The sequence below is a fragment of the Sminthopsis crassicaudata genome, chromosome 1 (genome assembly GCF_048593235.1).
Source record: "Sminthopsis crassicaudata isolate SCR6 chromosome 1, ASM4859323v1, whole genome shotgun sequence".
NCBI lineage: Eukaryota > Metazoa > Chordata > Mammalia > Dasyuromorphia > Dasyuridae > Sminthopsis > Sminthopsis crassicaudata.
Window position 1 is genome coordinate 71,553,572 of NC_133617.1, and position 22,741 is coordinate 71,576,312.

Consider the following 22,741-nt stretch of genomic DNA (forward strand, 5'->3'; position numbering starts at 1 on the left):
ACCAGGGATTTAGAGAAACTGAAATTGGCCAGGACTGCCTGAAAGGAGACCTTGGCCAAGACAGAAAGATTAAGTTTCAGGTCCTGGTGGGGGTGGGGAGAGGGGTGCTTTCCAGGTGTGTGGATTTGAAGGGCACCTTTCCTCCCACACATCCCCCCTCGCCCCCCACAAAGAGGCTCCTGGAAGTTTGGAAAGTACTTCCCGTTTTGGCCTGGGCCAGGTGGGCAGTGGCTGGGACTCCCCGCCTCCTGACCGGCCTCCTGTCCCGTGTGCCCATCATGGTTGTTGTGGAAATAGCCCGCCCAGCACCCACCTACCCTAGGCAGTCATCGGGGCGCACCCAACCCCGCCCCCCGCCCGCAGTTTTAAGCGCCTGATCCTGTGACCCCCATCCTGGCGTGCGGCTAGGCCCTCGTCCCAAAGCTCCCCCCAGCCCCCGCCCCCGCCCCTCCCCCGCCGTCCCCCCTCGCAGACCCCTCTCCCAACCCCGCCCCCGGCTGGAGCCAGAGCGCTCCGCTTCCGAGCTGCTCCGGCCACTCTTCCGTCTCAGTCCCGCCGCCGTCGGAGCCGGAGTCGGAGCGTGGCCAGCTGCAGGTGTCCGAGTCATGGAGCGGCCCTCGGGGAAGGAACTCGCCCTGGTAACGGGGACAAGGGGGCTGGCAGGATGAGAACATCCAGAGGGTCAGGAAGCTGAGTCTGACCTCGGACTTCTTCAAGTCACCTGCAGACCCCAAATCTCCTCCCGATCCCCACAGGCGCCACTCCAGGAATGGGGCGAAGAGGAGGTGGACGGAGCCGTGTACAATGTCACCCTGCGGAGGCAACGCAGCCAGCGGCCTGGCCCGAGTCGGGGCCGAGGGAGGGGGCGGGGCCAGGTGAGGACCCCAGCTGCGAGTAGGGGGCCCGGCCCGGTGCAGAATCCCGCAGGGGGTAGGAGGTGGGGCCAGGTGAGGACCCGAGCAGGGGGCAAGGGGGTGGGGCCAGGTGAGGACCCGGGCAGGGGGCAGGGAGGTGGGGGTGGAGGCCTGTAGTGAAGGGGGAGTACGAGGCTTGAGTCTGGGAGCTAGGAATAGGAGCTAGGTGGGGCAGGACGGGATCCTAGGGGCTTTGGGGTGCTCACTGCCAGGGGCTGACTGAGGCTACCGCCTCAAGGCTCTGGATCCTGGGCGTTCCGAAGATTTCGTGCACTATCGCACCTGCAAAGTTCGGGCGCTGCGCGCAGCGCCCCTGGAGCGGCTGGTGCTGGAGTTGGTACGTGGGGATCATGAACAGGACCCAGCCTTTGTGCCCGCCTTCCTGGCCACGCACCGTGCCTTCGTCCCCACCGACCTTGTACTGGGTCTCTTGTTGCCGCCGGCCCCAAGACCCCAAGGGTTAGTGAGGTCCCCTTTCGCCCCCATCTCTGTAGCGCTCTGCCCATCCGTCAGGTTCTCTTGTCTCCTTTTGGAGTCTCCCTCCTGTACTTCCCCCCTCTTACTCTTGTCTTCTCGGGTCACTTCCCCCCTTCAGTAACTACCCTTTTCCCCAACTCCAATGACCCCTCAGTCACCCTTAAGATTGCTCCTGTTATCCTCTAGCATCAGTCTTTCCTGTTGGCCTTCCATCCACACACTTCCTTATCCTCCAATTAGTGAAACCTGTCTCCCTCTTACCCTGTCTCCCCCTTCCAGTTTCCATTTACTGATACTTTCTGGGGGGGGGGTGTTTCAGGGAAGGAGTGGAGGAACAAGGTCAAGGTCACTTGGATCTGAGCCAGGAGCAGGAGTCCAGGTTGGTGCCCATTTTCCCACCATCACCATGAGTCTTGGATGAGTCTCCCAAGTACTGAGGATGCAAGGCTGGGTTAGGGGTTTTGGGGGGTGAAAGGTAAGAGGTCAATGACTGGACTGGAGGTTGAGTTTGAGAAGTCCGGGATTCAGAGAATTAGTGGTTTGATTTTAAGGGTCCATCGCTAGATGATAAGAAGGGCCTCAGAGGTCTATCTGAGGCTAGACTTTGGCTACAGGGCTTTGGTGTCTGTGCTGGGCTCCTGGCTGCTGGATCACCCCCAGGACTTCAAAGATCCACCTGCCCACTGCAACCTGGTCCGGGTTTGTGCCTTTCTGAGTTGGGCTGCACCGGGCGGGCCAGAAAGCCAAGCAGCTGAAAGGTTGCTGAAGCACTTCCAAGAGGAGGAAGAAGAGGAGGTGGCCAAGAAGCTCCAGGAGGAGGAAGCAGGGGCCAAGGAGGCCCCAGAGGTTCCAGAACCCTCCCACTATGGTACCTCCTCCCCATCCCAACCAATTTCTTTGCTTGTGGTGTGGCCATCCTAAGTGATTGGAAAAAGGGCATTGCCAGCTCACTCCAAATCCAATCTGCAAGGGGCAGGCAGGGAAGGAGGAAGGAGACTTTTTTTTTTTTTTTTTTTTTTCCCCAGGAGTGCCTTTGGGAGGAGTGAGCATAGTAGAAAGAACTGAGCCATATAAATAACCTGGATTTCAGTGCCAACTTTGATACACCTTAGCTGTGTGACCTTAGCTAAGTCACCTTACCTCTCATGAACCTCAGCTTTCTCATCTGTAAAATGGGGACAATGCCTCTTACTCCTTACCTCACCAGGTTATAGTGAGGAAAAGGCTTTGCTAAAAGTACTTAAGGAATTTTATATTACTATTACTAATATTATTTGAAAGGTAAAGACTCCCTTTTCTAACCAGGCTGAAATCATAGATCCTATGATCCTCTATCCTCTATCCAAGGATAGAGCTAGAAGGGGCCTTTATGATTATGCAGTTCAGTGCCTCCATTTTACAGATCTGATTCAGTGCAATAAATATATATTAATTTTTTTTTTTTTAGCTTAAAGCACTATACAGACAGAAGAAGAAAAAGTTGTTTCAGTTATGTGCGACTCTGTGATCCCATTTGAGGTTTTCTTAGGAAAGATGCCAGAAAGGTTTGCCTTTTTCTTCTCCAGTTCATTTTTATAGATGAGGCAAACAGGGGTTAAATGAGTTGCCCAGCCTTACCCAGCTAGGAAGTGTCTGAGCTCAGGTCCTCTTGACTCTGGGATTGGCACTCCATCCACTTAGCTACTCTATTTCCCAGGTAGGAAGTAGTAGAGCTAGGATGTGAGCTCTTCTGACTCCATGTCCAGTAGACTCTTTTTTTCTATGTATTTTGGGACACAGACCTCCCTTCTAATCCCCTACTATCCCTCTTTCCTTTTCCCATGTCCCCCTTTCTCTTTGTCTCTTGGGGCTCACATCCATGTTAGAGACTGAATTTCTTTGAAGGCCAGTTATGGCTAAAGGAAGGTTTCCTTCTCTTACCCTGTTCTCACACCACTTCTCCTAGTCTTCCCATGGCTGTAGGAGAACTTTGAGACCAGAGATCACTTCTGACATGTCACCCCTCTCTAAAAGGGGGAAGGACCATTCTTGCCTCTTTTTTAACTCCTCTTATAGGGTCTCCAGGCCCAGAAAACCCTCTGGAAGAAGAAGAAGAACATATAAAGAAGGGCCCAGAGCTACTGGATTTCAGTGTGGATGAGGTAGCTGAGCAACTGACCCTGATGGACATGGTAAGGGTAGCCTCCAGCTCCTCTTGATTCTGCTGCTTAGAATAAGGATGGGATCTAATATGCACCTTAGATTTGGGGAGAACAAATGTCAAAAGGTTCAGAAAAAAAGATGGGCTCTCATGGAATAAAAATTGACAGAGAAAACAGCCCAATATTAGTAAGAAATGGAATTCTGAAGACTCAAAGAAAAACCAGTGAAAAGTATTGCCACTGAAAAGGAAAAGAGCATGTTTATAGAGACGGGTGTGAATGGATGCACAAGAAATTATTTGACCAATTGAGATATTAGAAAAATTTCAGAAAAGATAGGAAGATAGCTAGAGAACAGAAAGTGAATATAAAAGTCACTTAATAGTGTTGGAGTACAAAAAAATTCAGAATGAGCAACAGCTGGGACAAGTATACATTTGGATGGTTTTTTTTTTTCCTAACTACTCTGGGAAAAAGAAAAAAAAAAGAGAAAGGTATAGAACTATTACTTGAGAGGGAAGATAATGGATTCTCTGAAGAAGGGCAAAACTACTCAACTTTTCAGTTTTTCATAGCAAAGGGAATGATATTCAGACTATGGAACAGAAATAACTTGTAGAGATTTTAAAACCAAAACGAGTAGAATAAAGAGTATAATAGAACACCTAGTTGTCCTTTTAAGAGTCTATCACAATATCCTAAGATGATAATAGCATTTATATAACATTTTAAAGTTTGCTAAGTACTTCACAGATATAACATTTTATTTCCTCAACAACCCTGGAAGGCAAGTACCAATATTATCCCTGTTTTACAGCTGAGGCAGAGAGAAGTTAAATGGCTTGCCTACTGTCATACAATTTAGTAAAGTCTTCCTGACTCTGGGCCCAGTAATCTATCCACTGCACCAGGTAGCTTCCACCAGGATTACAAATGATAGGATTACAGCTGGAGGGAGGACTTTAGAGGTCCGATGCCTTCATTTTAGAGATGAAAAAAGAAGCATAAGATAGGTTAAATGATATGCCCACTTATTAAGGAGTTAGAAGCACAGAGAGAGGGGCAAGATTTGTACTCTGATTGTCCCACATCTGGATGCGATTCCAACAATCATTTTTTTGTTTGGCTTCTTGGAGGGAGGGGTTAAGGTTACATAGCTAAATTAGTGTCTGAGGCTGGATTTCAATTCAGGTCCTCCTGACTCTAGGTCCAGAGCTCTATCCACTGCATCCCCTAACTGGCCCAGAGTTATTATTTAAGCAGGGCACACTAAGGACCTGAAGGTTGTTCCATAAAAGATCAGTTAAAGGAATTAGGGAGATTTAGCCTGAAAAAGAGATTACAGGAAGAACATGTTACTGTCTTCTGGAATATAGTACAAAAAGTGCTAGATTTAAAGTCTTGGTTTCAAATTCCAGTTTGGTGGTCTCTGCAACCATAGGCAAGTCACAATCCCTCTAAGCCCCAGTTTCCTTATCTAGAAAGTGATGGGGGGGTGGGCTCTCTGCCCAATGAGTTCTCTTCTAGTATGAAGTTCTAGTCTTCAGAAGGATTCAAACCTATGATCATTGAAGTATTTGTCATGAGAAGGACAAGCTATATTCTACTTGATTCCAGAGGGCAAGTACTAAGAGCAATAGGTGGATGTGCAGAAGCAGATTTGACTTGCTGCCCTAACAATTGGAGCTGTCCCCAAGTGTAATGGGCTGCCTCAGGAGGAAGCGAGTTCCCTCTCATTGGAGGTCTTCAAAGGCTAGACAATTACTTGACCAATATATCATAGAGGGATTTAAGTATGATGTGGACTAGGTGACCCCTGAGGTATTTTCTGACTAAGATCACCTGACCTTGGTTCCTTCCCCCAATCCTGTGGGACAGAAGGATGGTACACTCTGGACACGTTCCCCCTTACTCTCATGGGCAGGAACCTCTGTCTCCAACTCTCTGATCCTGCAGGATAGAATAAGGACACTTCCCTGGCCCTCTCCTCCTTAATCTGTACCTGCTATATAGGGCAAGAATGTTTACCTTCTTCATCCCCATGCTTGGACCTCATAGTTCTGAGGTCCCTTACCCCCTTACCCAGACTTAGAGCCCCAGGGGAGATTGGGGGTAATTTACGGTGAGGAGACCAACAATGCAGGGAGGTTGTATCTTATGCTTTTGTATCTTTCCCCACCTCTACCTCAACCTGTAGGAACTTTTTTCTCGAGTATGCCTTTGGGAGTGCCTGGGTTCTGTGTGGTCTCACAGGGATAAAGCTGGGGGCCGTGGGACTGCCCCCTCTGTTCGAGCCACTGTGGCCCAGTTCAATGCAGTAACCAGTTGTGTCCTGAGCTCTGTGCTGGCAGGACCAGGACTGTCCCCACCCCATCGGGCCCAACGCCTGGAGAAGTGGATTTTCATTGCTCAGGTGTGGGGCTAAAAATAGCCAGGGGGCCATGGGTGGGACTCCAAGGGTCTTCAGCATGGACTAACAGGATCTAACATTGCCTAATTTTTCTCACCCAGTACTGTAGGAAGCTGAGGAACTTTTCCTCCCTCAGGGCTATCCTTTCAGCACTGCAGTCCAACCCAATATACAGACTCAAGAGGAGCTGGGCGGCTGTGAGCCGGTGAGGGCTTGGCCAGGGAGGGCTGTGAGTGAGCCAGAGAGAGCGGGCAACCTCTTTCCTTCTTAACATAATCCAAGACTAGGCTGAGGAACGAGGACGGGGATAGATGGGATTGGGCAAGGACACTGGAAAACTGTTTCAGGGAATGTGGACCAGAGGAGGATAGAACTAAGAACACTGGGTTGCTAAGAGGAAGATTTAGGATTTGAGAAGTTTCCCTGCAATCCCAGCCATGCAAAAATACAATGAGCTACTCAAAGAGAAAAGGCCCTCCCAGATGTTGTAAACAGGTGGTAGCTAATGAAGATTACTTTGGACATCCCTTCTGAGAGGCTGTGGCTATAGAAACCGACCAGCAGAGACTTCATAAAGATGCTATCTCAATCTTGACCTTGCTCACTCTTTCTCTGTTCCCTAGGGAACCTCTGTCCATATACCGGAAACTCTCCAATATTTTCTCTGATGAGAACAATCACCTTAATAGCCGAGAGATTCTCTCCCAGGTACAGAAGGGCCTTGGACACTGGGGTTCCTGAGGTGGGACTACTCCAGCTGAAAGGGGAAGGGAGCTATCTAGAGGACAATGAGTATCATGGTCCCAGGTATTGCCAAGGTACCAAGTACTTTGTTACCAGCCTGGCACATATTAGGGGTTTAATAAATAAATAATAAATGTAGACGAGTCTGGAGGCATAGCTCAGGGCGGTAGACACATGCTTAGTTAGCAGTGCACTTAAGCAATATTTTTTGGGTGTGAATAGAAACACTTAAGTTAGAAGCAGGGATGAGGGTCTGGGAATTCTAGAAGGGATGCAAAGGCAGGCAGAAAACAATTGATACTTTCCCATTGTCCAGCACTGAAGTTCAGCCTTGGCCACTTTAGGACTCCTTAGTGGACAAGCCCTCAGGGTTCCTCGTGTTTCTCTCCCTTGCCTCATTTGGCCTTTTTAAAGAAAAGATCCTTGAAGTTTTCATCTGTCCTCAAATTTGTTGATTTTTCCACTAAACAGACCTTCTTCCTGCAGTACCCAACATTTTTTACCTTTGTGGCTAAACCTTCATTCCACAAAACGTAGGTTTTCTTCTCCTAGGGGCTCTAGTTTAATTGTTGAAAGTAGGGATTAGGATTCTATCTTTGGGATTCTTTCTTTACCCCCATTTCTATCCCAGGAAGAAGCCCCCTTATCTTCCCCTGAAGAGGAGACTGCTCCAGGAGTCCTTCCATTGGTAAGAGACTATATTGAACTTGAGGAGGGCTCTGAGAAGCTGGTTCTGGGAGAGGTGGGACTAGGACTTGGAGACATGATAGAACAGGTGGGATCAGGGTTGGGACAATATTGCCCAAGGGAATTGATTGAGCTTCTGATCCATTCCAGAAAGTGCCTCCTGGTCCTATCCCCTACCTGGGCACCTTCCTCACTGACCTTGTCATGCTGGACACAGCTCTGCCTGACCTATTGGAGGTGAAAGCTTGACCCCTGCTCCCACTCCCCAATGCCAGTCTCCTTTCCTTTCACTGTCATCCTTGTTCCTGAAACCTTTCCAGAAGCCTAGAGCTCCCTTCCCTGCACCGTATCCCGAGTAGTAAGACCTTTGGCTTTGATGTACATTTAGGCAGTTCCACTTGGGTCTCAGATGGTTCCTGGGTAAATTTGAGGGGGTCTAGATGTCTCAAGTTCCTTCCAGCTCTGAGTCCTATGATCCCCATGTCCCTTGCTGTCTTGGGAACTCTGAGCTCAGTTCTGGGCTCAGTCTTGCTTCCCCTCCACTACCCCCAGGGAGATCTTATCAACTTTGAGAAACGTCGTAAGGTAAGAGGGCCTGGGCAGAAGGGGGGAAGAGGGGGACAGTGGAAGGAATGTCTGGGAGGTGGGGGAGGGGGAAGGAAGGCCCAGCAGAAAGAACCCCACCTCCCTTTTCCAAGGAGTGGGAGATCTTGTCCCGGATCCAGCATCTTCAGCGTCGCTGTGGGAGCTACAGCCTGCCATCGAGGCCGCCTGTTCTTGCCGCCTTCCGTGCCCAGCGTCCCCTCAGCGAGGAGCAGAGGTGACGTGTGTGATCCCCTGCTTCCTCCTCCTCCTTGGCTCCATGAGGAGACCACAACTGCCTGCAGCATCACAATCTCCTGTGAATCAAGTCTGGACCCTGGGTCCCCCTAACCTACCTGCTTAACGAGCTCACACTATTATATTATTGTTATTAGGGCCCTTCTCTTTCCCCCCTCTGGCCTTGCTCCTTCCAGTTCTCCCCGCCTTTTCCTCCACCTTCCAAGTGGTGCATTTCTCCTTGCTGGGTTGTTGTGAGCTCTTTTAGAGCCAGCCCCGACTTATATCCATCTCACGGTGCCCAGAATACAAGGAGGCACTTCCGAAATGGTCCTTGTCTCTGGTGTCTAAGTCTGATTCTTCTGGGACAGGGAGTGTCCAGTCCTACTAAAGCAGAGCATCAGCATTTGCTCTGTAACTTTCAAATCTCGAGTTAGTTTTCCAAAAGCCAGATGTAAGACAGACTTCCCAGGGTTTCTGGGCAGGTTTGTTCTAAACACACTTCAGCTAAGCAAGTGCAAAGCCCTATCCTAGGCTCTCGGTAGTCTTAGATAAGGCAAGTTCCTTCCCTCACAGAGCTCCCAGTCTTGTTCAGGGATAATACATAAATACAGACAAATATGGCTTATACTGGAGAGATGCAAGCACTGTACTACCGAGGTAGGAAGGAGAAGGTTATTTCTGATTGAGGAAGGACTTCCTGGAGAAGGAGGCGGCATTTGAGCTTAGCTTTAAAGGATGGGTGGGAATTTAACAGGAAAAAGTTAAGGGGAAGGTAAAGAAGGGGGGTACAGGGCATATGCGGTGCAGAGATTTCCTTACTTGGTTTGGAGGGTAGAGTGACCTTTAGACAGCAGGGAGACATTGAGGATTTGGAGCAGAAATAAGGGATGTCGATTGGATTGTTATAAAGGAATTAATGGACTAATTTTGAACCTCATTCTTATTGCCTGGCCCCATCTCTCTGACTCCCATCTCTATTGATCCAGTCTGTGATTTGACTCTGGTCCCCCTTTTTCACTCCCATGTCCCCCAGTTACCGCCTGTCCCGGGTGATTGAGCCCCCCGCTGCCTCCTGTCCCAGCTCCCCCAGAATCCGGAGAAGGATAAGTCTCACTAAGAGGCTTAGTGCGTGAGTCAATTTTAATCTTAGGGTGGAAGTTATAGCAGGAATGATTGGGGGAACATGGACTTCCCCTGAAGCTGTATCTGACGCCTCTCTCCCAACTCTTAGGAAGCTGTCTCGGGAAAGGGGCTCCTCTCCCAGCCACCAGTGCGGGGACCCTCCCTCTCCTGGCCCCAGGTAAGACAGATGGGGAGAGAATGAGGGTTTCAGGACAAGGTTAGGGTCAGGAGGTAAGGGAATAATAGCACCTCTCATTTTTGTGTGTCTCCTAGTCTCTCTTCAGGTTCCTACCCACCAAGCCCTGGAGACGGGGACCCCCTGAGCCTGAGTCCTCCTCCATCCCCAGGGGCAACTGGTCTGGGCCACAAGGTGCATGACCTTATCTATATATGCAATATCATATCTGTGTGAAGAGGGGAAACTACTGCTGTAACTACTTGGACTGAGAGCTGGGAGACCTGCATTCTAACCCTAACCCTACAGCTGACCATATGATCTCGAGCAGATCATCTCCTGGAAAAGCACCCCCCCAACATCTGATGAGGGAGCGTGGGGGGTTGTACAGATGCACGTGTGATTGGACTGGACCCTGCTGATGGCTGCCCCTTCTCCCCCTGCCCAGGGCCCCCCGGAGCTGCCTCTGGGAATGGAAGCCCCAGAGCTGCCGCCAGCCCCGGCCTCCCCTGGGAGCAGCGCTCGAGCTCCCCACCCAGGGCAGCAGACCCCAGATGCCTGTGTCATCAGAGTCAGCATCGACAACGATCCTGGGAACCTTTATCGGAGCATTTTGGTGAGGACAGAGCAAAGGGGGGAGCTGTGAGAGGCTGTCTTCCCACCCCATTTGTGTCCTCCCTCTCTCTGACCCGCAGCAGTGCTCCCTCCCTAGCACCTCCCCCACTTCTCTTTCTCATGAACTCTTTCCCCGCCCCCACCCCCAGCTCACTAGCCAGGACAAAGTACCAGGTGTAGTTCTCCGAGCCTTACAGAAGCTGCACCTCGAGCAGCCACAGCCCCGTGACTATCAGCTGTTCCAGGTCCTGCCTGGGGACCGGGGTGAGTAGGTGCCTCAGGGCTCGGGATGGAGGCTGGGGGCTGGGGGTGGGGCAGGGGCTCCAGCCCTGCCAGGGGGGCTTCCGGCAGAATCCAAGCCAGTGTCCCCTTTCCCAGCAACCCTCTGAGGAGGCAGAGGCCCTGCCTTGCCCTGCCCTCCTCCGGAGTCTCTCACATTCTAGGACAAACAATTCCAGCACAAAGCTACTTCCCACTGGGGGGAGGGAGTTAGTGCCAGTCTCTAAGTCACTAGTGCAGAGGGGGGTCTGTGCCCCAGACACCCAGAGACCCCCTTTTAGGAGCTTGCTCAGATGATGGCCCCCCTCTCGGTTCATCCTCTGTCAAATAAGAGCTCTGTGTCTATGATCTTCAGACCCCACTTCCCTGTTACATAAGTAAAAAATAGTACAGGGAGGAAGGAAAGGCCGCAGAATAAGCACACCGGCTCGATGCAACTTGATCCCATGTGGGCCTTCCACCCGCAGAGCTCCTGATCCCAGACAACGCCAACGTGTTCTATGCCATGAGCCCAGCCAGTCCCGGGGATTTCGTGCTGCGCAGGAAGGAGGGAGCGCGTTCCCCACCCTGATGGGGGGGATGGCCAGGCTTGGACCTTTCCGAGGCTGAGAGCGAGCCTGGGCCATCCCGAGGGGGCGTCTGGCTGACCTAAAGCCCAACATGATCTCGGTGTCCCGCACCTTTGTCTCCGTGTCCTCTCTTGGGAACTACAGGACGAGTGGAGGGGCAGGGGTTGGCGGGACGTGTGGGCCCTCGATCTGGCCACTAGATGGCAGGGTGTCTGGGGGTGGGCGCCATGGGACTAGTGCACATTGGGACCCAGACCTCATTTTGGGGTGGGAAGGGCAGGGGTCTTATCTGGGATTGTCCAGCATCCATTTTTGAGGGGGGTTTTTTCTGCTTTCATCTTCTTTATGACCCATTAGGTCCACAGATCCCTTCTAATCCCAGTCCCTTGCAGAAAAAGACAAGATTGGGGTTGGTTTAGAAAATCAGCCAGAGGAGACAGGATTAGAAGTCAGAAGCTGAGGGGGAGCTAGGTGGTGCAGAAGGACCTGCATTCAAATCTTTATCTCACACTTAACACTTCTGAGTTGTGTGACCCTGGACAAGTCACTTAACCCCAATTGTCTCAGCAAAAAAAAAAAAAAAAAAAAAAAAAAAAGAAGAAGAAGAAGCCGCCAGAAGCTGCCTTCCAGCCTGACCCAGGAGCCCGGCTCCAGAGTTCTGTCCCCAGAGAGGAGACAAAGGTTCCCACTGCAAAGAGCTTCGGGGGCAGTGTGTCCCTGAGCAAGAATGTATTTTATAATGTTCCTAAAATGTGCTCAGCCTTGCCTGGGAGCCCTCCCACCCCAACTCCTCCTTCAAAGCCTCTGTTTTTTGTTCTTGATCTAATTTGGGGCTATTTTTCTTTACATTAATTTAAAATCTGCCTTCCTGAACCTTCTGTCATTCCAAAATTTGCCTTATGGGGCCAAGCAGAGCATGTCTAACCTTGCCATGTGCCAGCCTTTTAGTCAAAATGAAGTATGTGGTGATCATGTGCCTCCTAAATTTTCTCTTCTGTAGGATAAACCTCCCCAGTTCCTTCACATACCTCCTGGACCCATCCCCCAGTCACCCTCCAGGGTGCCCTTGTGACCTTGGCAGTGGCTTTTTTCCCCTAGAATTGAAAAATCCAAATGCTGTAGTAGCAGTGCCCCTGGCTTTCACATCTTGACTCTTCTCTTGGACAAACACCTCAGTTCCCTCATTTATGAAATGTGGGTGTAGGTAATTTCCCACGTGTCTGCCAGCTCCAAATCTACAACCCTATGGGTGACCCAGAACTGAAAGCAGCACTCCCCATGGGAGCTGTCTGGAGCCTTTGATTAAGGGGCTATTTACTGGTTTTACAAAAGTTCTAAATCTCATACCGCAGTTGTTCTCCATTCCAACTCACCACACCATCCTCTAAACCAATGGACCCAGCACCAATTTGATCCACCTTTTCCACAATTTTTTCCCCTGAATCTCCTTGTCTCACTCAGGCTATGTTTACAGTAGCTACACATGGCCAGATTCCCCTGCAGTGATGGGTAAAGCAGCTTTGACCTACTTTTATTTGTGACCTGAGCCAGAACTCCGGGCAGCTGGGTGCCAACAACACCTCCTGACACATAACACATGCTTCCGGGCTCACCATACTAGCAATGAGGACTGATACAGGTTGGCTTTAGTCCACCAGAGCTCCCTAGCTCAAGCAATCCACCAGTCTTAGGTTTCCTACCTTCCGAAGCCTGAGTGATCTACCCGCCATCTCCCTAGCCATGCCATGAAGCAGAATGGGATGTCCATTACTGGGGATATCCAGATCACTGCGATCATCCAGGGCTCTGGATCCATTCTCCCTGCTCTTGAGGCCCATCCGGAGTCAAATTCCAACATTAAGGGTCTGTCTGGGAGTCTGTGATACAAAGACAGATGATACAAAGTAGCATAGACCACACGCTCTCAAAAAACTTACAATCTAACGGAGGGAAGAACAGTAACTAAGCATAGGAAGGAAATAAAGTGCCCGATACATTGTGGACAGTGGGAAGGGCGTGGAAATCAGCAGAGGCCTAACTCAAAACTTAACCTGTAATATCAAAAGACTAGCTTTAAGTTCTTTAAGCCTCTCATTGGTAAAATGAGAATATTTGTACAGCTAGAAGCCATGTGGTTCAATGGATAGCGCCTCAGCTGTGCAGCCAGGAAGATCTGGCTTCAAGGCTGGCTTCTTGATCCTTGCCAGCTGAGTGACTCTGAGGAAGTTCCTTAACCTCCCTCTCAGTGCCCACCGCAGAAAAAAATGCTAACATGCAACAATAGATGCATTCCTCATACCCCAAAACTCATGGGGATCAATTCCTATTCTACTTACTCCAAGAAGTGGTCATAGGAAAGTACAATCTTTAAATATAAATTTGTCATGAGATATTGGAGGGAGAGATTATTGGAAGAGAGAAGAGAACTGTGGAGGAGTTGGCATTTGGGCTTGGTTTTGAAGGAAGAGAAGAGAACTGATGTGGGAAGCTCCTTCCTGGTAAGGGACAGCTGGGTAAGTACAGCAGGCAGAACACCCAGCCTGAACTCAGGGAGACCCGAGTCAAATCTAGTTTCTAATCTTTTACTAGCTGAGAAAATCGCCTCCATTTCCTCATTGTAAATTGGGGATCTTAAGAGTACCTACCTCAGGGCAAGTCCAAACGAGATAATTGTAAAGTGCCCATCACCTTGCCTGCCATCTAGTAAGCCCTATAGAAATGTGAACTAGGACAATTCATTTTGGCTGAGTGAAAGGGAGGAATGTGCAACAGGGCTGGAAAGGGAGGATAAAGCAAAGTAATTGAATATCAGGACGGGGAACTTGTACTTTATTTAGGAGGAAATGAAGTAGAAACAAGACAGTCACAGAAATTAAGGGGTACAGTGGAAAGAATGCCAGGCCTGGAGTCAGGAAGACCACCTGATACTTTTGCTCCAGATATGATATAACCCTGAGCAAGGCACCTTCCTTTTGTCTCAGTGCATTTCTCGTTTCACAGATGAAAAGTCTTGTGCTTCTCTCTTCCCTCTCCAACCATTCACTACCCAAGTAACTTCTGACTTCAGGATAGGTAGCACATAGCACTTTAAGGTTTGCAAATCACTTTCCAAATATCTCACTTTATCTTCACAACCATCCTAAAAGATAGGTGCTACTGAGGGAAGAGAGAGGCAGCCACTTCAATAATAAAGACCTGAACCTCATAGGGCAGAGGCTGCAGGAGCTGAGAGATTATCACAACTATAGGGACAGCAGGACTCATGGAAGGGGAAGGAGATGAGGGAGAACACTAGTTCCCATATCTATAGGATTTTGCAGTTTGGACAATGCTTTCCTCACCAAGGTAGGCAGCAAAGCATTGTTCTGCCTTTTTAAAAAAAATTTAATAGCCAAGGAAACTTGAGTTTAATACTACTTGCCCAAAGCCACACCCACACTGGTACTAAGTGGCAGTGGGATTGAAACTCCATCTGCTGCCTCCAGATTCAAGGTTCTTTCCACCACCCCACCCCCCATTTAGTACTCTTAATACTTCCTGTCAAAAATCAATAATGCTTATTTTTAAATGGGCAAGGAGAGGATAACAGAGTATGTGTTCCTCAAACTCCACTCTTGGAGGGCTCCTTTATACTATGGTGTCCAGGAGGCTCACAGCTTGCCCCCGCCTCTGAACAACTGGGAGAGGTGAAAGACATCATTAAATCAGAGGCGCCGTCTTCAGGTTTTGGAAGGTGATGATAGTCCTTTGTACTGGGATCAGGTCTGGTTGCACCATTTGGGGAATAATACTAAGTTGGAGTCCATTCCAGGGAAGTGAAAAGTTTAAGATCACATGGGATAAGTACCTTTTGAAGGAACTGAGTCTGAGTGCTCTGTAGTAAAAGAAGTTGCAGGGAAGATACAACTATCTTCAAGCATCTGAACTCTCAGGTAGAAGAAGGATTACATTTGTCCTACTTTGTGAAAGAATCCAACCATTCTGGAGAGCAATCTGGAATTATGCCCAAAAAGTTATCAAACTGTTCATACCCTTTGACTCAGCAGTACTACTACTGGGCTTATATCCCAAGGAAATACTAAAGGGAAAGGGACCTGTATGTGCCAAAATGTTTGTGTCAGCCCTTTTTGTAGAGGCTCCAAAAGGCAGAATTAGGAAAGGGGAGGGAATTGCTGCAGCATAGATTTAAGCTTAATGTAAAGAAAGGCTTTCTAATAATTAGCAATGTACTACTTCAAAGAGAAATGGATTACTGCAGGAAGCAATGGCTAGCCTCATTAGTGATCTTCCAACAAAGGATGGATGACCTCTTGTGGGACATGTGAGTCCAGCTAGGTGTTAGGTTAGATGGTCAAGCTCTCCCACTGCATCTAGGGCCATCTCCAGTCATCCTGATCTGTATCTTACAGTGGACCCAGATGGCTCTGGAAGAGAGAGGGAGGCTGATGACTTTGCACAGCCCCCTCTCACTTAAATCCACTCTCTGGAACATCATGGCATCACATACTGCATGTCACAGACCTCTTGGAGAACAAAGGACAACTGATTAGATGGCTTCTGATTCCCTTTCCAGCTCAGGTTCCCTGATTCTGGCCAGCTGGGGATAATTGCTTGAGCTGCTCTTGGTGCTCCAATCTACTTGGCTGTGAATACAGAAGGAGGGAGGCCTCAATTAGGCTGTAGATCATAGCGATCCCCACTTGGGGGGAAGGGTGGGATATATACCCTCCTGAACTAGGCTAGTAGAAAGCATAGCATCTTCTATTCTAGGGAGGTCCATGATTTCTACATTCTTCCATAGGAGGGTCATGTTCTCCCACTAGAACTGGAATTTAAATGAGGTGAATATGAATAGTACTGTTGGATAAATTCAGAGCTATTGTCTGGATAAACCCATAGAGTAGTTATTAGTGGTACATCTCAACTTGTCTCACTGAAGTACCCCAGGAAGCTGTATTTGACCCTGGCCTGTTTAATTACTAGCTTAGATAAAGCAGTGGGTGGCAAATTTTTCTAATTTACAGATGACACAAATCTTGGAAAGATAGCTAATACACCAGATGATAGAATCAGAATCCAAAAAGATCCTGACTGACTAGAACACTGGGCTGAATAAGGTGAAATTTAATGGAGAATAAATATTAGAATAAACAAGCATCCTATAAGTTAAAAAAAAAAAAGAATTCACGGTTGGACAATTTGTATGAAAAATATCTGATGATCTTAGTAGACTGCAAGCCCAATAGAAATCTCTATGAGGAGACAGCATAAAAGAGCACTTCAGTGTTGGATTCCATTGAGAGATTAAGACTTGCATTAAAAAGGCAATCATGGGACTTCTGCCCCAGAATGAATATATCTCATATTCAATTCTGTGCACCATATTATAGAAAAGACCCAAGATGGAAAGCATCCACAGGAAGGTAACCATAGCTTCCATCAATTGTTCATTGAAAACCCATTTATGTAGAGCTTGATTGCTGGCAAACTCTGGTGTGAGCTCTCCCTCTGTGGTTCCCGCTTTTAACCTTTTAAAGCTCCTAAGTACATGACTGTCTCTACTATACCCTCACCTGTTTTTTTCAGGAAAGAATAGAGAGGAAAAATGTCTGTCATGCTCATAACCATGTATTGACCTGGGTGTGGTAAGTAGGCTGCCGATACTACTTCTCTTGCTCTCCACAGAGGCTTACCAGAAGTCTTTACTTTAACCCCTGCCAGAAAGAAATCATTTTGATTTATTAGTGTATTTTGTTCTAATTCTCATTTCTTGCCAAGGAGCTAATAAAATTTTTCTCACCATCTAGTAAGGGAACAACAGTAAATAGACAGGAAATACCCATATGTACCCTGAAGCAGAGAATTGGGCCCCTTCATTCCACATTATCACTAACTTACAGAAACAGGCTCACAACATCAACCTGAGAAATTGCATCAGACAGAGGAGGTTGCTCTTGGGCCCAAGGACTGGGCTGCTAATAGCAGTCTTTTACATGTGAAAACAAACTTTCCTAACCATTAGAGCTATTTAAAAGTGAATGGGTCCAAAGCCATTATCTAATAGATAAATATTCAAGGGATACAAATAATTTTCAAAATAATTGCCAACTATTAGCAAACCCTGTAAAAGTATCTTGTGATTCACTAATATGAGAAATGCAAATTAAAGCAATCCAGAGATTTCACCTCTCACCCTCAGAAGAGGTGCCAAAAGAGGAGTTCACTCAGCCCTGGGTGATTGGAAAGCAAATTGGAATTAATGCAAATAAAATCATTTAAATAGCACAACTCAAAGTGAATTCACTTTCAATTTGTATCTCACAGACCAAGATGGGAAAAGAAGATGGGCTCACAATTTCAGAAGCTTTTGTTTTTGCTTCATCTATAAGCAAACATCTATTGGTAATCAGCGATACTGAATTCTGAATACTAAGTTGATCCTCCTTTACCTTTATGCCCTCTGACCTGTGGAGGTAGGGGAAAGCATACACAGACAGGTAAACACTCATAGAAGTGAATTTGAGAAGTGTATACAAAGTAAGAACTGCATGTGCTTCGAAGGCAAGCGTTATTACCAACCGGGGTGAATGGGGGAAGTCTTCATGGGAATTGTATCTGAATTGGGCTAAAAATTCAAAATGTTAAAAGAGGAAGAACATTCCATGCAGAAAGACGCAGCCAATAGAAAGAATATAAAGGATAGTCCAATTTGATTGGAAGGAAAACTATGACATGAAGTTGGAAAGGAAGGGCAGAAATTAGAATGTGTAGAGCCTTGAATGCCATTTTTGTTATATTGAGCAAAGTAACATGATCAGCTCTATGCCTAAGGACTTCTGCTATTGGTATAAAGAATTGGAGGAAAAGAGAGAAGGTAGGAAGGAAGTAGTGATGTCAGAGGGGACCAGGTTGAGGGGAAGATAATTAGTAGTTTGGGACATGTTGAGTTTGAGGTTACTCAGGGATCAGTCAAGGAAGATGATATGTGAGCCACTGGCTGAGGTTTAGAACACAGAAAAGTCAGAAAGGAGAGAGAGAATTATTTAGAGATATCTGAAACATTAAGTGAAATGGTTGCATCATATCAATGAGATGGGCTATGTTAGCAGAAAAAAATAACATGTTGGGGGGATGTGGAAAAAAGTGAGACACTAATGTGCTGTTAGTGGAGTTATGAACTGATCCAACCATTCTGGAGAGTAATTTAGAACTATTTATATAGCTATATTCATCACTAATAGGTCCAATCTCAAAGAAGTTGAAAACAAAGGAAAAGGATCAATTTATACAATAATATTAAAGTAACTCTTTTGATGGTGGCCAAAAATTGGAAATTGAGAAGGTATCCATTAATTAAGGAATGGCTGAACAAATTGTGATAAGATTGTGATGGAATACTATGGTATTATAAAAAATTGACAAGCAGGATGTTTTAAGAAAAACCTGAAAAGACTTATATGAACTGATGTCAAAGTGAAGGAAGCAGTACCAGGAGAATATTATATAGAGTAATTATATAGAATACTATTATATGATGATATAAGTGATTATCCATTCTCAGAAATACAATGATCCTAGACAATTCCAAAGGAATGTTGAAAAATGCTATCTACTTTTAAAGAAAAAAATTGATGGAAGCTGATTACAGATCAAAGCATATTTTTTAATGTGTGTGTGTGTAATATCTGGGGGTTTTCTCACAACTTGACTCATATGGAAATGGAAAGGATTTTGCATGATTGCATCTGTATACTATATATAAAATTGCTTGCCTTCTTAGGGACAAAGGAAGGGAAAGAGGATAAGAATTTGGAACCCAACATTTGAAAAAAAAATTAGAAATTAATGTATTTTAATTTGTTTAAAAATAAAAGAATATGATGCCTAAGGGAGAAATATGAGAGTCAAGGCAGAAAATACCTGGCATAAGAGGTCAGAAAGTAGATAAAGAGACAAAAGGAGTGGTTAGATGTTGTATATCTAAAGTTAGGTAAAGGCAGCTAAGTGCTATAGTGGATAGAACACTGGGCCTGATGCCAGGAAAATCTGAATTCAACTCTAACCTCAAGACACGATGATTGTGGGCAAGTAATTTGACCCTGTTTGCTTCAGTTTCTTCATCTGTAAAATAAGTTGGAAAAGGAATGTCAAACCATTCCAGTATCTTTGCCAAGAAAACTCAAATGGAACCATAGAAAGTTTCACAAGACTAAATGACTGAACAGGAAGAGAGATAGGAGGAGAAACAGAAGAGTTGTGTTTCTGGATCCAAAATAGAAGAGTGTATTGAGAAGGAAAAGATTAACCACACAAGGTCAAATACTGCAGGAAAGTCCAGAAAGATGAAGACTGGGAAAAGGTCCTTGGATTTTGATGAGTAGAGTTACTGCTGACCTTAGGGAGAGTAATTTCTGAGAAGGGGCAGAAGCCTACTTGAAAGGGCTTAAGGAGAAAATGGTTAGTGAGGAGGTGAAGGCATTGGGTGGAGAGGTTTTTTTTTTTTGGTTTGTTTGTTTTGGTTTTTTTTTAAACCAAGAAGAGGACACAAAAGCTGGCTGGGAAGTCCAGAGATGCCATGTTAGAATAGGAAAGGTGTGAGCTTGTCTTCAGGCAAATGGAAGGAGCCAATGAAGAAAAGATTCAAGATGCTGAGAGGGAGGGGGGAGCGATCAAGCATAAGGAAGCTAGAGGAAATGGCAATGAAGGCTTACAAGAACCCATCTCTGATCAGATGGCAGGAAAAGAGTGATGATACTGAGAAGTTTTATGGAACAGAGGAGAAGAGTTGAATTAGTCTGATGACCTCAGAGAAGTAGGATTCTAAGCATGGACTATAATTCTAGGGGACCTGGGAGGCACTGGAAGGTTCCTGGACCTCCTCTTCCTTCTCCCAAGACTCTCTTTTCTCTTGGGAACCTGTGCTCTATCAGTTAGCTTTGAACTGATGTTGTCCAGAACTCGGCCACCATGCCATTTTGTATGTACACTCTTGTTTCCAATTCTGGCTCTCTCTGTTGTTCTGTTGTCTTGTCTTATCAGAATAGATGTGAGGGCAGGGACTGTTTTGTTTGCTTATATTTGTATCTTGAATGTTTAACACAGTGCCGGGTGAATAATAAGCACTTAATTTTTTTTTTTTTTTTTTTCCTTCGAGGTGAGAGAAGAAAGGAAAAGGTTTAGATCAGTTATGGGGAAAGAATCAGGGAATCTACGGAAAAGCTGAGAGAAGATGGTGAGAATCAACATTGTGATGTGGTAGCCAAAAACACTAGTGATATCTTGGGTTATTTAACTTTCAAGAAGGAGATGAGGATAATCCCCCATACACTTCCCTCCTCAGAGCTTACCAGGACATTTGTATGGACTTTGGGGTGCTCTTATTGTAGAAATGTCTGGAGGGTAAAGGCAGTAAAGGACCTTTAATCCCTCTCATAGGAGGATCATGTATATCTTGGAGAAAAAGCCTGGGGTGACAACCAGGGAAGGGACATAACTTTTTTGAAGCACTTGTGGAAAGAGGGATTGGGCTTGTTCTATGGGACATCAGAAGGCGGAACCCATGGGCAGACTTCTGGTATAAAGTGGCACATTGAAGCTTGAAGTCAGGAAAACACTTCCGACAATTAGAGCAGTTTAAAACCAGAATTGATGGGGGCTTCCTCCCCCCTGAAGATCTTTAAGCAGATGACCCCTTGGTGGGTGTGTTCTGGTCGGGGTTTCTTTGTGCTATGGGTTGGACCAGATGCAGGAGCCTTGCTGCTCTCCAGGCACATCAATAAAAAGAGAGGAGAAGGATCTCTGAGCAGCAACGGCCTTCAGTGAGGTCCCAGTCCTGGATTTGGAAGGAGAAATCACCTCTGTTATTTTCTCCTGTGAAAATAGCCTCTGGGTAGGAATGTGAGATCTGGATGGTGGCAGTTACCCCAGGAATGAGGATTAGCCAGTTAGGAATGCTTGAAGGTGGGGGTTGGGATGGGGGTAACCATGAGTAAAACATTAAATTGGCAGCCCAGGGAGTCAAGGCTGAGAAAGGAGGGGAGGCTAGAGTGGGAAAGATGAACTAGAAGTGTAAGGGACCAGAGGTCTAAAGAGCAGAAGTCACCATGAAGGTGGAGAGTGGCTTAAAATAAGAGAGAGAGGGGGGAGTAAAAATACCTCCTTTATAGACCAATTAAAAATTTATGAAAAGCCATCTGGCATAGTAGATGGAGAACTGACCTCAGGAAAAATGTTTTCAAGTCCTGCCCTTGACTTTTTCTAGTTATGTGACCTCTCAGTGCCCTAGAAAACTCCAAGGGTCCAAGTTGCAGAGAAGGTGCTAACCTGCATCCGTGGAGTAATTTCCTCATCCTGGAATCCCCTGTACTGGACAATAGTCCTTTTTCTCTTCACTATCCTTACTGTGTACAAATAGGAAGTTGCTACTGGAAAGGGGAATCCCGAAGTTCTGAATCTTGGAGGTGATGTGTCTGGAATAAGGGGGAGAAGGAGGTTGCTGATTGGAGCTGAGGAATTGTATGGTCAGATTGGCAGAAGGGTCACTGATCTGTACAGTCAGGTGCTTATGGGGGATGGTATAAAGATAGAACATGACATATGTACAGAATTCACTGAAAATGTGGGGAAATGTCCTGAAGGTTGGTGGATGGCAAGAATGGGGAGGAGATATAAACAGATTTCAGGAACCTCAAAACCAAAGGATGGTTGGTGGTTAAAGAATAGTCAAAATAGTGGAATTTGCCTCTTCTCTTAGTTCTGGGAGTCAAATTAAGGAGAAGATGGAATGGGAAAGTGGAGAGTAAGTAGGTTGGGATAGATGAAGACAAAGGGAGGTTATTGGAAGAGGAAAAGGAATTGAGTGGAGAAGAGAGCTATGAAGGGAGGAGGAGAACTGATTAGAATAAGAATGATGTTTGGAGGACTTAGCTGGTTACAACTAGCAAAGAATTCTGAATTTCATGAATGTAATGCACCTACAGTCCTGCACAAAGTATGAAATTAGGGTGGAGAGGATGACCATTAGTAATAGCGTGGATAACTTTTATGTTTGGATAGCCAAAGAGTTGTTTTCCAACTTAAAAATTCTGTGATTCAGTAAGCCTGGAGGCAGAAACCCTGAGTTCTAATACTGCCACTGCTGCTTATCTCCTTGCTTTTGGGTAAGTCACCTATATTAGCTTGGTTTCTGAGTCTCCTCTAGCAGCAAAATGCTGAGTTTTATCTCCCAAATCCCTTCCTGCACCAAATTCTCACCAAATTCCCACCTCTGGGAGTTTTTATCTAGGAGGGAACTCGTTGTGATACTAGGAGAACCCCGCCACACACACACACACACACACACACACACACACACACACACACACACACACCATGGCCTTGGGGAGTTAATGTGCTGCCTCTGAGTCTGAAATGGCATTTGGAATCCTGCTGCCCTTCTGATGGGTCGCCAGGCTCTCACCCTCACCGGGGTATTCCATGAGTGGGCGTCCCGGCAGAGGAAAATCCAGGTGGAGGCACAGTGAGTGGAAAATAGGGAGGAGGAAAGGAGCAGAAGTCCAGGGAGATAAGGTCAGAAGAGCAGGTTTGGACCTTTAAGGAGAATTTTCAGTACTTTGTCCGTGGTACCCCAAGCAGCTTGTTGGACTGGAATCCAAATGTGGGGCTCTGAAAGGTGTGCACTTAGGGTGCAATGCTGTGCACTGTGGCTAGCTGTACTGGTCATCCTGCCTCCCTCTTCCCACCCACACACTCAGCACTTCCCACGGACCAAACACTATGAGTTCCCA

The 22,741-nt window shown here is 46.7% G+C and overlaps 1 protein-coding gene across 1 annotated transcript; it reads left to right on the plus strand.

Annotated features, from left to right (window-relative positions):
• Positions 1-377: 377 nt before the first annotated feature.
• Positions 378-11,065, plus strand: RGL3 (ral guanine nucleotide dissociation stimulator like 3). The gene is made up of 19 exons (XM_074311158.1): positions 378-638; positions 756-875; positions 1,153-1,373; positions 1,711-1,770; positions 2,006-2,259; positions 3,447-3,562; positions 5,730-5,945; positions 6,044-6,147; positions 6,566-6,650; positions 7,318-7,374; positions 7,524-7,610; positions 7,926-7,958; positions 8,072-8,193; positions 9,229-9,324; positions 9,427-9,495; positions 9,591-9,687; positions 9,941-10,108; positions 10,257-10,371; positions 10,854-11,065. Exons 1-19 carry the CDS (start codon positions 606-608, stop codon positions 10,955-10,957), a joined length of 2,157 nt encoding a protein of 718 aa, XP_074167259.1. The 5' UTR covers positions 378-605; the 3' UTR covers positions 10,958-11,065.
• The last annotated feature ends 11,676 nt before the right edge of the window (positions 11,066-22,741 follow it).

Coding starts and splice junctions, on each gene's coding strand:
- RGL3 (XM_074311158.1), top strand. CDS start 606: ATGGAGCGGCCCTCGGGGAAGGAACTCGCCCTG. Junction 9,325..9,426: donor CTCACTAAGAGGCTTAGTGC/GTGAGTCAATTT, acceptor CCCAACTCTTAG/GAAGCTGTCTCGGGAAAGGG. Junction 9,496..9,590: donor CCTCCCTCTCCTGGCCCCAG/GTAAGACAGATG, acceptor TGTGTCTCCTAG/TCTCTCTTCAGGTTCCTACC.